Source organism: Perna viridis, chromosome 2, assembly GCF_037379345.1.
Source record: "Perna viridis isolate PV_CMFRI_1.1 ecotype Kerala chromosome 2, ASM3737934v1, whole genome shotgun sequence".
Taxonomy (NCBI): Eukaryota; Metazoa; Mollusca; class Bivalvia; order Mytilida; family Mytilidae; genus Perna; species Perna viridis.
Window position 1 is genome coordinate 3,830,674 of NC_142446.1, and position 16,906 is coordinate 3,847,579.

General features: G+C 32.7%; 1 protein-coding gene across 1 annotated transcript; it reads left to right on the forward strand.

Moving 5' to 3' along the window:
- Positions 1–2,170: 2,170 nt before the first annotated feature.
- Positions 2,171–15,446, forward strand: LOC148623336 (protein YIPF4-like). Its single transcript, XM_088565119.1, has 6 exons — positions 2,171–2,320; positions 5,938–6,109; positions 8,897–9,068; positions 9,551–9,628; positions 12,011–12,124; positions 12,826–15,446. The coding sequence occupies exons 1-6, from the start codon at positions 2,182–2,184 to the stop codon at positions 12,961–12,963; spliced, it is 813 nt and encodes a 270-aa protein (XP_088421245.1). The 5' UTR covers positions 2,171–2,181; the 3' UTR covers positions 12,964–15,446.
- Positions 15,447–16,906: the final 1,460 nt, after the last annotated feature.

Consider the following 16,906-nt stretch of genomic DNA (forward strand, 5'->3'; position numbering starts at 1 on the left):
TCCCGTACCTAATGCTTTTTTACTGATTTTTCCATTATTGCTTTATTTTTTCAGCAAAAAGTTTGTACACACGCGTTTTGTAAAATGGCATGATTTCTAGCATTCTGTCAATAATGGGGCTTTACTATCCACACGTACCCGAATCCGGGTTGTTTCGCCCTACTACCGGTTCGCTCTGATTTTTGTATGTCAAAGTAAAATAGTGAATTTAAGGATTTAGCGATCTCAGATGATTTATTAATAAAAAAAAATGCATATCAGTATATATTTTTTTCATTGAATTTATTCAGTATAATTATTCTATGTCTCTTGTGAAATAGCATGTAAGCCTATGCAATTTGTGTGTAAATAAACTAAGTCAATTGTAAAACTGCACAACCAATTAATGTTTGCCATTTTCTGCGACGTGACTTACAACACCGAAAATAAAATATACCTTCTCTTCTACTATATTTGGACTTGTTTTCCACAGTTAATTTTTACTTTTAATTTTGATAAGAACCCTTTTGTTATTTTCATTCAGGTTCCTTATCATTTGCTTATGTGTGCCTTGATAAAGGTACAATCATCCACAGCGTACACGATTCAGCTTCTGTTTTGATCTTGAACTTTGTGGGTTTTATGCTCGTGAAGTTTTGTGAGTTTTGTGCTCATAAAGTTTTATAAGTTTTATGCTGAAGAAGGATACCATCTTCTGGTAATGTTAAACATATTTAGACTTTAATAGATGTCAGCGGTACGAGTTCGAGTCCTGCGGAAATTTTTGGTCGTTCCCTCTGCGAGACTCGAACTTGTACCGCTGTGATATCTATTTATATATGCCCAACAATAATACCGAGATATCGTTGGCCCAACAATAGCTGTGTTGTATCTATACCAAGATATAGCTGGGCCAACAAAAATCGTGTTGTAACTAAACTGGGATATCGTTGGCCTACCTACGTTAGACAGATTAAATATTATTTTCTGAATCTAGAGGTTTCCATTTCACAAAGCAAACTCAAAACTAAAATTTACGACAAAAGGAACAATATATCCTTTCCAATTGTTAATTTTCCCTTTATTTGGCTCCTACACACTGTGTTTGTAGTGAGGTTTTAGACTAGCTTTAATGAATACCGATAAACTATTGAGTCAAGGTTTTCGTCACCACAAGTAAGTTAAAAGTTTTTCTTATTCTTCCATAAATATAAAGTTTTGATGCTGAAGTTTGGTTGTAGATGTCGTACCTTAATAACAAAAAAGGATTTTACGGTAATAAATAAAGCACAAAAGTTTAAACTGAATCCTTGTAGTCTGGGGAAAATATTTGAATAAACTTCTCTTAAACGGTTATCTTTACTATATATATAGCATTATTCACAAGAATATGGCCTGCCTAAATTGTTTAAACTCCACCATCTTTTTTTCGTCATAGCAATTGTCTAGTGCAGTTTCATCATTAACATAACGGCTTGACTTTTAATTGGCAACTCGGTGGTACGTGTTTCTAAAAAAGCAGATGACGCAAATCCTACTGATGCACCTGGTCTATGCTCCCAGTTTTTAGTGGAGTTCAAGTTGCTCATTTACATTTGTTACTTTGTATGTATTATTTTGGTTATTTTATGTCCTTGTTGTGTGTGTCTGTTTTCCATGTCTGGTCTTTTCCCTGGATTACATTGTTTTGAATTGCGCTAGAATCTTCGTTCCCTCGATTACTTTTGATATAAAATGAAAAAATATAAAAATATAAAGGGAAAAAGAGAGAAATTAATTTTCATCAGTTTTAATTAATTGGAATTTCCATTGGCAGAATGTTTTTCATCAAGATTACCATGGGACAAGAACTTTATCAATGATTTTCCACATGGGACGTAAACTTTTTTTGGCATACCTTTTTTACATTATGAAAGCTTTTTACCTTTCACCAGTTTAATTGTGATGCGCGCTACACGGATTAAGTTTTTTTCACTGAGGAGCCGTCTAAAGAGGCGTACGCCAATGTTCGTAAGCAAACGGGAAGACATACTTACAGTTTCGTAGTATTTTTAGAAATTTTATTATCCTAAAATTTTAACGAATTTAAATTAAATTGTCATTTTCATCCCTCATTCAAACGGTTGTACGTTTTACTGAAATCAAATTGACAAAGAGATATTTTTTCTAGTTTGACGTGTTGAATTCGAAACTTAAGAAAATATGGCTGCCAGCGAAGGAAATATTTCGTCTGAAAACAACATTTCTCTTAATATGGAAAACTCGTACACATACACTCCTCCTTCTGGTGCCCAAAGTTCACCTGACGAACTCCAATTTTTGCAAACACTGAAGGGCAGCGGTAATGTTTGATATTGAGAAGTTCAGGCTAGAAAAAAAAAATAAAAATCACAAATTATTGAGTTAGCCTATCGCCGAATCGGTATACCCCGAAACGTGTAACCTGTACTCGTGCCACATTCCCTGTGCCCAAATCGCTATATTCCCGATTTTCTATTATTATTATTAGGAATTTTGTACCGAAACTTGGTCAGGAAGTTGTGAATGATGTTTTAAATCAATTTAAGTTTAACTTTGAAGTTCAAACTACAATGTATTTGAGTGGTATAGGAGAGTTCGCCAATCTCATTAGTGATGTCATATTCACTAATTTGCATATCATTAAGTGTCAAATTGGTTGGCAAATAAACAATCGACAATTTCATGATTAGAATCCCAATTTTCAAAACTTTATAACTGTTAGTCTGTTATTTTATATCCAATTTTGGTTCTGTAAACTGTTTCATTTAGATAAAGTAATTCATATTTTTGTATGTGAATTTACTTGAAAAAATAAATTTGTAGTGATATTTATATGTACACCTCTATTTTTGTATAAAATTATAATTAAAATTTTATGTTCATATAGTCTGATTACTGAATATTTTATTTAAAAATTCCATGGATAAAAATAATTTTATTTGCAATGTTGGGAACCAAAAGAATTTTTCAATTATCTTTAAAAATGAAAAAGTTATGATGATTTAAAGTTGATACCCTATGCCACTCAATGGATTTTTTGCCAACCAAAACCCAAAAACTGCAAAAATCATTCTGAGGTTAAAACTTCACTTTATGACTTTTGATAACTAAAAAAAAATGTCAGAGCTTGAATTCTGTTACTAGAAAAATAAATTTCTAGTAATGTAATATGAAGAAAAAAGCTCAGATTTGATTTGTATTTAATGATCAAAGCTAGTTTATGTTTCCCAGACTGGTATGGTCCTCAGTCGCATTTGCTAAGTATACGAAAATGAAGCTACCATTATACTGTCTTTATACTCCCAATTTTACATGCAGAAACCAATATTGATGCTTTTTCTGCCCATAAGTATGCATGACCCAGTAGATAATACAGCCAAGGGAGAGTATTATTAACTTTTGAATGGTAAAATATTTGTTATGATATACGGTTTTCATCATCCTTACCTATTCTCTTATTGTCATGGTCTGAAATATGAATGGGCCGAAATGTTCGGCTTTGGTAAGGAACTTTGGGTTGCCATGGTCCGAAATGTCTTTGGGTCTAATTGTCTGGTATATATACACAGGCAAATGTGCCACACATGAGAATCATAAGGTTTGCATCATATGATTATCATATGAATCGAGCACCATATGATAATCATGTTTCATATAACATGTGATAATCACATGGTTTTCACAGACATATGATTATCATATGTTTTGAAGCCCATATTACCATATGAGAATCATATGATAATCATATGACTACCACATGATAAATATCATATGATTTTCATATGATTACCATATGATTATCATATGAATCGAGCACCATATGATTATCATATGTGGCACATTTGGCTGTGTAAGCTGATTATGCCATTTCTATAAACATTTGGGTGTCATGTTTTGACCATCCGTATCTTAGAAAAAGCTAAGATTTGATTTGTATTTATTCATCGAAGCTAGCTAATGTTTCCTAGACTGGTGTGGTTCTCATTTTGATTTACCAAGTTTATGAGAATGAAGCTGCCATGATGCTGTTTTTAGTTCCCGAACTGGATATTGATGGTTTTTCTGGCCATACGTATGCTGAACCCAGTTAATTATACAACCATTTATGCTCCCAAGTTACGCTCTCTTCTGCAGCGAATAAACCTATATTTTTCACATTCAAAGTGTTATTGAAAGTATATGTTCAAGACACTCAGGCTTGTGTGTACAAGAGGTTAAAACACAAACATGCATTCACAAAATATATTCATTGCGACAAGATATCATAGTCACTTAGTCTCTTAAAAGAGTAAGTGTACATGTTCAATATACATTTTTAAAGAAATCTTAATATTTTTCTGTTAAAAATGGCAAAATTTTTAGGTTTATAGAAATCACATTGTCCGTCTATCTGTCAATCTGTCCATGTAAACTTTTAAAAGTCTTATTGCAAGTATTTTTAAAAGTTCGATTCTGGTCAAAGTCTTATACTGTGTCATTTAATGACAATCAAAATTCAGAGCTGTATTAAGCTTGAATTTTGTGTCCATATAATTTTTGCCCCATATGTTCATGGTTTGAATATCTAGCTGAACTCCACAGTCCACAAAGCATTTTATCTTCTAATGTAAATCGCATAATTCAATGCGAAGTGTGGGGAGATCTGTTTTTATACAACCACATAAAAATTTGTCGTCTGCTTCATATTGTCCATTAACAATCCTTGTATGGAGATTTTTGATTTGATGGTAAACATGGCCGTGTTACTAAAAATTAATGGGATGGACCTATACAGAAATTTTCAGAAAGATCTGTCAATGGATGAATGAGTTATGGGTCCAGAAATGGATTTTCTCAGGAATTTTAAATTTCCAACTTTGAAAATCTTCTCCTTGGAGACTACTTGATAGATTGTAACTAAACATAGCATGAATGTTTGTTAGGATATCTTAAACAATCTGTGTGTGAAGATTTCCAATCTGTTGAAAGACATGGCCACCATGACAGAAATTGAGGATTTGTAGAAATAATGGAAAATAAATGGGTTTAGCCAAATTTTTATAGGATAAAATTGATCAACATGTTGAGACCGACCTATGCTGAAATTTTCATAAAGATCTGTTGTTTGATGTTGGAGTTGTCCTTGAAGAGTAAAAAAGTGACTATGAAGATTTGTTTTATAATATGTAAACCGGTTGGATAACTAATTAAGATGCTCCCTATTGATTAAATTATTCTTCTTGTGACAATAGTACAGTAGGATCAAGAGTTCAGCTTTAGAAGGCTAAAAGACTACTTTTTGACCAGGTGAGCGATTCAGGCTCTCTGAACTGCAAGTGTATCAAAAACTAATATTGTGTCCACACTTGCCCCAAGTGAAAGGAGTTCAACATTCTGTGGTCTAACATGTATCATGCTGTGCTTTGTGAATCTCTGTGAATCTCTTTATTATAGTTTCAATTTTATTAAGATATAATTTATGAAATCACATTGGAAAATATTCATAATTCTGATTGTTTATTGATTGTGAACGTGAACTGTTCACTACCTAAAACTTGATGTTCATTGATACATAACCACAAAGTGGATGATGTTAAAGAAGTGATTGATATCTTTTTTCTTCATTTCAAATCATTTACAGACAGTACCTGAGGTTATCAATCACAAAATGCAATTCATACATTGGATCTCAATTAATTATATTAGAAATTAAGCATTGGACAACTTACTCTGGTTTATGTTTCATTAAAAAGGCCTCAAGTTGTGGATTATCTCAAATCAATGGCTTACCAAATTCTGATCAATTGAAGAAAAGTACACTGAAGGTATGAAATGTTTACATGAATTATGAAAATAATTTGTGAAGTATAATACCACATGTTGTACAATAATAGTATGAACAAGACCTGTTAATGCTGTTTGTGGACAAAATCAAAATGTTGAAAGTGTTACTTTTAGGAGAAACAGCAAATGTTCAGGGATCTATACAAGCAACGGAAACAGGGCAATCCCAAGATATTTATGGTGTGCGCAAGAGAGGACCAGCATCATCATTTTTAGAGAACAGAGGGTTTGGTTGGTTATTAGAGGAAGATGAAGATGTTGATGAAGATGACCTAAAACCACTTTTGTATGTGCAAGTACTGTAATGAGTTCACTCTTTATTTTTTATATCTTTACATTCTACATGTCCTAGGCATCCTGTATTTTAAAACTTTCTTCAACATCTACTGGTACATGTATATTTTAAGAGAGAACACTCTATGAAGCATTTTCTTATTTTTGGTCTATGACTGTAGAGAGATATATTTATTGAACTAAGTATTAAAACTTGAATAAAAAGAGTATTGATCTCCATGAAATTGTACAAGAAGATTCCATGACAAAATGAGAAGGACATGTTTGATATATTTGGTTATGGTCCTAAGTTATTAAGAACTAGGAGCCAGAAAGAAGTGACAGATATGCATTTGCTTAAACCTTATGTAAATTACTTAGTTCTTACACTTGAGTGAAAATATTGATGTTCTTTTTTTTTTATGTTGTGTCTCAATCTGAACTCAGTACAGTATCAAGCTAGAATGCTCCAATGGTTCAGGATGTGACCACTAAGGTTTTATCAGGCTGTGGAATGTGAAGTATTTTATTCACTAATAATTATGAAAATACTGTAACTTAAGTTGTACAAAAATGTACATGGGGATGTGAATAGTTGAATGTTTTGGAAACAGAAAAGAATATGTCTCATGAGCTTCATGTTTAGGGTCACCATAAAAAATGGCAGACACCTTGTGATCAGACTGTCCTTCTGAAAAAAACTGTCCAGGCTGTAATTTTTTTGTCTTTCTGTGTAGGCTTTTGATATTTGACATGAAGGTACGTCAGCTCAAGACAATGTGTAGTGTACCATGGTTGGTAGCATATGACCTTGAACTGTGACCTCAAGTTCAAGTCAATGATTTTTGCTTGACAGATATATATCTGGGCTATAACTTTTTTGTTTTTTGACATTTGGCATGCAGGTAAATCAGCACTGGATGATGTGTCCCCATATCATGATCTGTGAACTTTGACTGCTTGCTAAAGTAATGACTGCAATCATGGGCTGCTGTGGCTTCCAAAATTTTGTCGCCAGAAATTTGCCAGCTGCCAATTTTTGTTTGCAATTTTCAGAAATTTTTAGAAGTTGCAGCTAACATGAGTTCCAAAAAATGATTCTATTTTAAAATATGACAGTAAGCCCACCGGTGAGTTATCTTTGTCAGTTCATCAAAATACCCTACATTCATGACATACATGTACCCAAGATTCACTCTTGATGATTGTTAGCTCTAGTCTTAGCCAGGAACTTAAACCATTAGTCATTTTTCATATGCAAAATGATAAAGTACTACTCCCGAAATAGGTGTTTTTTTGTATATTACTATACTCATAAAGTCACTTATTTTAAATCATGTTGAAATTTGTCCTCTGTGGTCTAATTAAATTGATCATAAAATATGATTAAATATTTTGAGGAATTTGATTTTTCAGAAACTTCCTTCTGTTTCTGAACTATACACAGAATGTAGTTCATGTATAGTTCCTTATCTCTTTTGGAATCAGTAAATATATTTTAGGCAATCATTCATCTTAAAAATACTCAGAAAGGAAATGTACAGCATGCCACATCTAGTATTTTTCTAAGAACGGAAAAAAGACAGGTATCTGTATTTCACTCACTGTGAATAATTAAAGCAAGTTTGAACCGTTCCAATCAAGATTTGGGTGTAGTATTAACACTGTTAGACTTTTCGTTCTGTATTGTCAACTTTCCTTTCATCTGTGGCATCACCCCTTCAGCACCTTTGTATGGAGTATTCGTATCACAACTCGTACATTATACCTGAGCTTGCTGTATCTACGCAGACTTTCAATATTGCACTAGACTACTTACAATTAGGCTTCTGGAACAGGGTTATGTTGCTACAAGTTTGATGTCATCGCTACAGAAGTTTTATGGTTGTGATCATGAACTTGTGGATCGTTACAGTGTGTCCATCTGCACTATGAAAACTGATTTGTTCTGTGTGCCATAGTTTTCCTTTCCTCTTTCGTCTACCCTGGACATGACTTTTTTATGAGCAACTTGTTAGGTGTCTAGAAAAGCAGAGGAGGCTTACCCTACCGGTGCACATGGTCCATACTCCCAGTTTTTAGTGGAGTCTGATTTGCTCATTTACATTTGTTACTTTGTATGTATTATTTTGGTTATTTTATGTTTGTTGCTATTTTTGTCTGTTATCCATGTCTGGATTTTGTCCTTGGAATACATTGTTTTGATTTCTGCTAGAATCTTTGTTCCCTTGTTTTTTTTCAGATGTTCACTGATATGATCATAATATCAAAGTTTTGTCCCATGTGGTCTTACAATGTACATAAATGAAATTATGGGTATTATTTGGCATGTTTAGTTATTGAATTTTGGACATCAGATCAAATTAAGAAAGTTTTTTTAACAGTTTCATTCTGTGTCATAATCATATTTTGTGTCGAAAATTTAATCACAATGCAAACTTTAAACTGCATTATTAATGATTAAGCTTGAATGTCATGTCCATATTTGCTCAAACTGTTCAGTGTTCGACCACTGCAGTTGTATCAAGCTGCACCCTGCGAAGCATTATATTCATGATAAATTGAGCATATTTTGCATTGCTGATGTACAGGCCTTCTACATCTCAATGATATCAATTCATAGCTAGAAAAAAAAATGCATAAGAGTGTACACGTTTTATTTTATTTCAGAAAGCTCTTACTCATAATTGAATAAATTCCCTTATAGATAGAATTTACAATACTACCTGTATCTTATCACATGTATTTGAGGCTACAATCAGGTTCTGTTTGAATTTAATCTGAACTGTTTTCCTTTCAGAGAAGAACTTGATATTGATCTGAAAGACATATACTACAAATTAAGATGTGTATTGTTCCCCTTGCCACAACTAGGTTTTAATAGACATGTTGTGAGAGAAAGTCCAGACTTTTGGGGACCACTTGTTGTTATTCTGTTGTATTCCCTTGTATCATTATATGGACAGTTCAGGGTAAGTCATTTTAATCAAACATTATATGGACAGTTCAGAGTAAGTCATTTTAATCAAACATTATATGGACAGTTCAGGGTAAGTCATTTTAATCAAACATTATATGGACAGTTCAGGGTAAGTCATTTTAATCAAACATTATATGGACAGTTCAGGGTAAGTCATTTTAATCAAACATTATATGGACAGTTCAGGGTAAGTCATTTTAATCACACATTATATGGACAGTTCAGAGTAAGTCATTTTAATCAAACATTATATGGACAGTTCAGAGTAAGTCATTATATTTTTAATATACAATGGTAATGACTTGTATATGGATATAGAAATAGTTTAAATGTAATTGCAAACAATACTTATAGGTTGATACCTGGTATATTTTGTACAAGAAAATTATTTTGGTTGTGCATTTAGAATGTTAAATTGATTCCTTTGATCAGTAAATTCATACTTCATTAATAGTCTACCTTTGTATTATTTAGGTCGTCTCTTGGATTATAACTATATGGATATTTGGTTCCCTGATTATATTTTTACTGGCCAGAGTTTTGGGAGGAGAGGTATGTTTTACTCAGAAGAATAAAATGCTGGTTTCTTCATTTATATAAAAATGATTCACTTGTATATCAGTTATGTATATTGGTTTACTTTGTTTTCAGAAAAAGAACAAAATGTAAAGTCTATGGTTATGTCTTTACTCTAACAGTCATTAGAAATGATTAGTCTGTGGTTATGTATTCACACTAAGTGTTAAAAAGAATGTTAAGTCTCTGATTATGTATTCATTCTGACAATTAATTGACATGTTTAGTAGCAGTCTTTGTAAGAATCATGCAAAATCTGTAATATGTGATACACCTAAAAAGGCTACACATTTTTGTTTTTGTTATTTAGTTCCTTTGTAGGTCTATATGATGAAATGTATAATTATTTATTCCAATCTGTCTGCTCTCAGGAGATAATTCACATTGAAAATCCAATGCTTTCTAATGTACATGTATTTTAGTGTCATTTACAGAATTATCTCCCTTTTATTTGAATTCTAGAGTACATTCTGTGTAATTTATAGGGTTATGTGAAAATCTACATGTTATTTTCTGTTTACTAAAGCATTTTAAACAAAACATCAAAAATGAAAATATGTAGGCTTTCCAACCATGTATCACATTTTGTATGATTCTTAGCTGGAGTGCTATTTAAGTATGTGATCGTGCATTCACACTAGCAATGAATGAAAATATTACCCATTAGCAGTTTTCTTGGTATTCAAAGTTTTAGTCTTCCTCAGTTTATTTAACAAATTTTTGGGTAGTATTTAAAAAAAAATTGAATGGTACATTTGAATGGGACATAAAATTCATGACAATGACATCTGTCTGGTAATGCTTCCATCTGTCTTTCTGTCCAGTAAGCTCTTAAATCCACATTTCTAAATGGGTATTTATATCAGATACATTTAAATTACCACCATTAATATCTTAAACTAAAAAAGCACTTCCATGACATCTAGATTGGAGAATATTGAATACTATTTCTTTCTGTTCATGGCGGAGTAAAATATACCTAGTCCAATACACCATAATGATTACATGTAAACATAATTTTTAGGAGATAAAACTTCACTGACTCGACACAAAGGCAATTTGTATATCAAAGTTTGTTGTCAAGTCAGTGCACTGTAATTATTTTTGTACTGAAAACAAATTTAAGAGAAAAATATAGTTTAACTCAAGAAAAACAATGTTTTTTATTTCCAAAAAGGCGACATCAGTTACTTTCTATCACTTGTAAATATGCGATCAAGGTGCTATGAATATTGCATATATTTACTACAGTGAAATTGTTTGCCTCCAAGATAAGGTTGTTTCCCCTGATGAAAGTTTCCCAATTTGTAAAAAAAATAGCTAAAAAATAATCCCAAACAAAATAAACTATTTCCAGTTAGGAAATCAAAGGATAGGATATGGTGTTTCTTCTCAAACTTACACTGATAAACTTATGACATATTTTTATCTTGATACCCTCTATAAAATTAATCATTGTAAGGAAAAATTTGAGGTTTTATATATTTTTTTTGTATAGTAATTTTGAAAAATAGGGCATATTTTCTCATTAAAAAGGATTAGATAGTTTTGTAAAAGGCCTACATTATCACTGGTTATGGTCATCATTGTTCCTAGTTCCACACCAATAGACATATTTAATTGGATTTATTTATTCCTAGTCTTATACAGATAGGTTTATAACACCCCACACAGCGAAGTTACGTAGGGTATTATGTTTTTGACCCGTCCATTAGCTCCTCAGCCAATCATCAGTTTTCCTGACTTTTTTCTTAATACTTCCAGATATTGAGCTGATTTTTGGAATGAGAGTCTACCATGACAAGTTACAGATCAATTTTACATTTTGTTCCTGTTCACTGATTTTTACTGAAATTATGGGCCTTGGAATTAGCAAATTTTACAAAAATGAGTTTTCTTGACTCTTTTTCCAAACCCTTGCAGATATTGAGCTGATTATTGGTATGGGAGTATTGGAGTCCGTTGTGATGAATTACAGATCAAATAAGTTTTTTTTTACTCTGCTGATTTTTACTGAAATCACGGGCCTAGGACTACGCAAATTTTGCAAGAATAACAGTTTTCCTGACTTTTTTCTAAACGCTGGTAGACATGCAAGTCTACAATGTACCATGATGAGTTGCAGATCAAGTTCATGTATCTATGAGAATTTGTATGAATTAAGGCCCTTTAAACCTTTTTTTTTTAAATACTTTTTATTTGAGAGTCCAATATATCATATTATGGACATGTTGGGTATGCGAGTGCACTTACTAAGGTTCTTCAATTTTTTGTTCAGTGTTTTTTTCTTTCTCGTTTCTATGATTACTGGGCAGGGAACATTTGAACAAGATTATTTTTATAATACTATTGTTATAGGTATCTTATTCTCAGTGCCTTGGTGTGATTGGATATTCAGTATTACCCTTAGTGATCACAGCATCTATTTTACCACTTGTGCACACTATGTATTATCTCAGTAACATTATAAAGGTAAGATATATAGTAATGATATTGAATATATGTATATAATTACACTGGTCTTGAACATACTTTCATGTTCTGATGAATGTTTGAAGGGTTTGTTGAATTCTTATATTATCAACGGGCAAAGCCACAAAAAATAGATAAATACAATGCATCTCTGAAAGAAAGCTAAGAAAAACTAATTAAAAGTGCCTAAGACTCAATCCAAACTTTGAGCTTAGCTGGGCAAGAGTGTGGTCTTAGGTATACCATCCAAGTGTGTGGATATACAAACACACAATCAAGGTCAATAAGTTCATGAAAATTAATTTATGGGATGTAGAAAAGAAGTTTTCTCCAACCAATAGGATTTTGTCAGAGAATTTAATTACCATTTCACTCTCAGAATGGAGAGGACTTGTTCATGACCCCATTCTCTAGAGGGAGACAATGTATTAAGTAAGTCAATTTAACATTCTTAATTACTGTGGAAGTACATTTATTCGTGGATACCAGTTTTCATGGATTTGGGTAGAAACACAAGTTCGTGGATTTTTGAATGCATGGTTTTGAGGTTTTCAGTATACACATCAATGGGAATTTTCTTTTCGTTGGGTGCCAAATTTCGTGGTTTGGCCTACCAACAAAAATTGGTACCCCATGAACAATAATACTTTCACAGTAAGTTTTTTTAATATGACCCTTGAACTCTTTACATTATTTTGCAGCTTTGTGGTGTAATGTGGGCAGCTTACAGCGCAGGATCATTACTGTGTGTTCAAGAACTACAACACAAGAAACCTTTGTTATTGTATCCTGTGTTCCTTTTATATATTTACTTTTTATCACTTTATACTGGTGCATGATATGTGACATGGTGTATAACAAAGACAAGTCTTGATCTTTTCACATAGATACGAACCAGCCAAAAATAATGACAGGAATTTTATGAAAGTAACTGCAACTTATTGACTAAATTGTTCAAGTATTATTTTATTGACAAAAACTATAAAAGGATTATATTATCATCAGAGAAGGCTCTGCTAATTAAAAATGCTTATTCATGTTCAACGTTGGTAATCTTTTTATACTTCAAGCATCTAAAGACAACTAAAGAAGATCATATTGGTATCGCCACTTAAATACACTATTTCCAGTGGCAATCAAAATTTGTCGACCCCATTGTCCTTGTGTCCCATCCCTTTTTCATTTCACCATTTCATGTTCATTTTATCATCAATTTCATGTTCATCGTCTGAATATAGCTGAAATATTTCTGTCAGTCCGTCGGTCACACTTGGTTTTCCGGACTTTTTTTTTGTAACGCCTCATCCAATTGATTTCATATTTGGTATATAGTCTTATCATGACAAGTTACAAGTTAAGTTCAAATGACATTATGGTTGAACGATTTTTACAGAAGTTATGGTTTTGGACATAGAAAATTTCATGAAATTTTATGTTTTTCTGACTTTTTTTTGTAATGCTTCATCCAATTGATTTCATATTTGGGATATAGTCTTATCATGAAAAGTTACAAGTTAAGTTTGAATGTTGTTACGGTTGAATGATTTTTACAGAAGTTGTGTCCCTTGGACATAGAAAATTTCATAAAATTTTATGTTTTCCAGACTTTTCTTTGTAATGCCTCATCCAATTGATTTCATATTTGTTAGCTAGTCTTATCATGACAAGATACAAATTAAATTTAAATATTATTGCAGCAAAATGGTTGATATGGAACTTATGGCCCTTTGACATAGAAAATTACATAAAATTTTATGTTTCATCATTTTGATGCAAATTGCTGCTGTCATTCTAGATTTATTTGTCCTTTAATTCATAATAACGAAGTTTTTTTCAACTTTCCAGGTGATAGAAAGAGAATGTCTTTATGCAGCTTTCTGTAATGCAGAATGCTAAAATGAAGCTCAGGTTTGATTTTGATGGAATTTGCTTTTGCTGTTCAAGAGTTATTTTCTCTTGATTGTTAAAAAAATAACACCAACCATTGTTAGTTCACATATATAAAAAAAATCTCATAAAGGCAATGAGTTCAAAGGCCGAAAGGGGACACTGTATTGCATCAGCAATACTGTCAGAATGCTTGTTATCTATACTATACTTTCTTGTGTGCAACACAACTTCTAGTAGTGGTTAAAAATAATCATGGTATTTATATTGCAGAACTCCAAATATAGGGCGGTCACTTGGACCAGGGTGTATCCTTTAATTTTTCGTCTTTTGACATTTGTGTTTTTAATTGTCACACCTAATCATGCCAAGTTTTAATACTGAACTCCTAAAGGTTTTAAGTTATTTTGATTTTGTGATGAAAGGATTGACAAACAGATGGGGAAGCTAATTACTACATGTATAGGGCACTGACAGGGTCCTAATAAAGGCAGATTGACAAACAGATGGGGAAGCTAATTACTACATGTATAGGGCACTGACAGGGTCCTAATAAAGGATTGACAAACAGATGGGGAAAACAGATGGGGAAGCTAATTACTACATGTATAGGGCACTGACAGGGTCCTAATAAAGGCAGATTGACAAACAGATGGGGAAGCTAATTACTACATGTATAGGGCACTGACAGGGTCCTAATAAAGGATTGACAAACAGATGGGGAAAACAGATGGGGAAGCTAATTACTACATGTATAGGGCACTGACAGGGTCCTAATAAAGGCAGATTGACAAACAGAAGCTAATTACTACGTGTATAGGGCACTGACAGGGTCCTAATAAAGGCAGATTGACAAACAGATGGGGAAGCTAATTACTACATGTATAGGGCACTGACAGGGTCCTAATAAAGGCAGATTGACAAACAGATGGGGAAGCTAATTACTACATGTATAGGGCACTGACAGGGTCCTAATAAAGGCAGATTGACAAACAGATGGGGAAGCTAATTACTACATGTATAGGGCACTGACAGGGTCCTAATAAAGGCAGTGAAATACTTATTTGAACAAAAATATTAAGGATAATGATTTTCTTTTCGTCACATATGGTGATGGCAGCCATGAATAATGTCATTCATTTATTTTGTTTTGTCTTGTATTGTGGAGACATGAATCTTGATTAAGGAATTGACAAGAAAATCCATTCAAGTTTGATATTATGAGCTTATTATTACAATATGCTCAGAATTCCTAATTGTTATTATTTTTATGAGTTATTTTTTATTAAAGAAAATAGAGAAATTATATTGAGGACTATAGCTGGTTACAAAGTGTAAATATGTATTTGATGGATGGTGTATTTGTCAATGATATACAATAACATACTGTCTAGTATGATCTGTGGTATTTAATAATAAATGGGATAAGCATAAAGTTGTAAATGTTATTTTTTAGCATCCTACCCGCAGACGTGAATAGGTTATGACTGATTATAGTTAATAGATACTTTTTATCAGCCCGTCGTTCTTGACAGGCTGTATAATGCTATACTGGTGTCCATCCATTGTTTACACTTCAAACAAAAAATCAAAAATGCTGCGACCAATTTTTGTGAAACTTTGATGAAATGTTTCTTTCTACTGAAGTGAGTACCTTTTTTTACAAAATATATCAGATATCAGAATAAATTGTGATCACATATAAAACTGAGGATAAAAAACAAGACAGCACAGGAACAACTAAAGCACTTGCAATGTAAAATTAGAGGCTGTAGAGAGCCTGAATCGCTCACCTAGAGAACTTGAAATCATGTGGTCATATCATTTGATCATTTAAAGCTTAAAGGGTCTCTGGCAGCCATTTGGTTTAATCAAGCAGAACCCAAAATCTTATCAAATTGTTTTCCATATTATTATTTCTGCCAATTTTGGTCACCACTGGCTAAGTAAAAGCACAGAAACTAAAATGTTTCCCCTTTGGTTTCAATGGCAACTTTGAGTGGCTGAAACCACCTGCTGAGCCACATAAAAAGTAGATCTTTTGTTAAGGGAAACCTAAATGGCCTCTTGTGTAACCAAAAGTAGATCTTAAGTAAAGGCTCTTGCATACATCATTTCTGTCAAGTTTGGTTGAAATTGGTCAAGGGGTTTTCATGCAGTTGAGGAAAATATGAAAAGTTTACGGACAACAACTATGTGATGGCATAAGCTCACTGGAGTCTTCGGTTCAGGCATATCTGCCAAGTTTGATTGAAATTGGTCAAAAGGTTTTCATGCAGTTGAGGAGAATGTGAAAAGTTTACGGACGACGACTAAGTGATAGCATAAGTCACTGGAACCTTCAATCCAGGTGAGCTAAAAAACAAAACAGACAAGACATCAGGTGCTCTGGAAGGGTATAACAGTGGCCATGTTTTGTTGGAAAAAAAAATCACCACACACAGGGATATCTTGAGGAGCGTTCATGCCAAGCTTGGTTAAATTCCATCCAGTAAGATGTTTGAAAAAGTTTACAAACAACAACTAAATAGTTGATTTTTTTTTGGCAAAACCTCCTCTGCCCCTTATAACTTGAAAGAGTAATCAAGGGAACCTTAACCAATACTAGTATTGGAAAGGAAATAAAATTATGTAATCCTGGGACAAAGATCAGACATAGAAAACAGACACACATAACAAGAACATAAAATAACCAAAATAATGCAATCAAAGTAACAAAAATAAAAGAAACCTTAAAATGTATCTGAAATCTGATTGGCAAGCACTAATAAGAATTTTCATCAGAAGTCAATAATTTTTTTTTAAAATGGACCAGAAAATATAAAAAAGTTGATTTTTGGGGAAAAATTTTGTACATGTAACTCCAGAACAGTCATGGATAAGTCTACCCTACAA

What these genes read in the sequence shown, in the direction of transcription:
- LOC148623336 (XM_088565119.1), top strand. Translation starts at nt 2,182, where the DNA reads ATGGCTGCCAGCGAAGGAAATATTTCGTCTGAAAACAACATTTCTCTT. An exon ending in CATTATATGGACAGTTCAGG is followed by an intron (nt 9,069 to 9,550) that starts GTAAGTCATTTT and finishes TGTATTATTTAG; the next exon opens with GTCGTCTCTTGGATTATAAC. An exon ending in ATCTCAGTAACATTATAAAG is followed by an intron (nt 12,125 to 12,825) that starts GTAAGATATATA and finishes ATTATTTTGCAG; the next exon opens with CTTTGTGGTGTAATGTGGGC.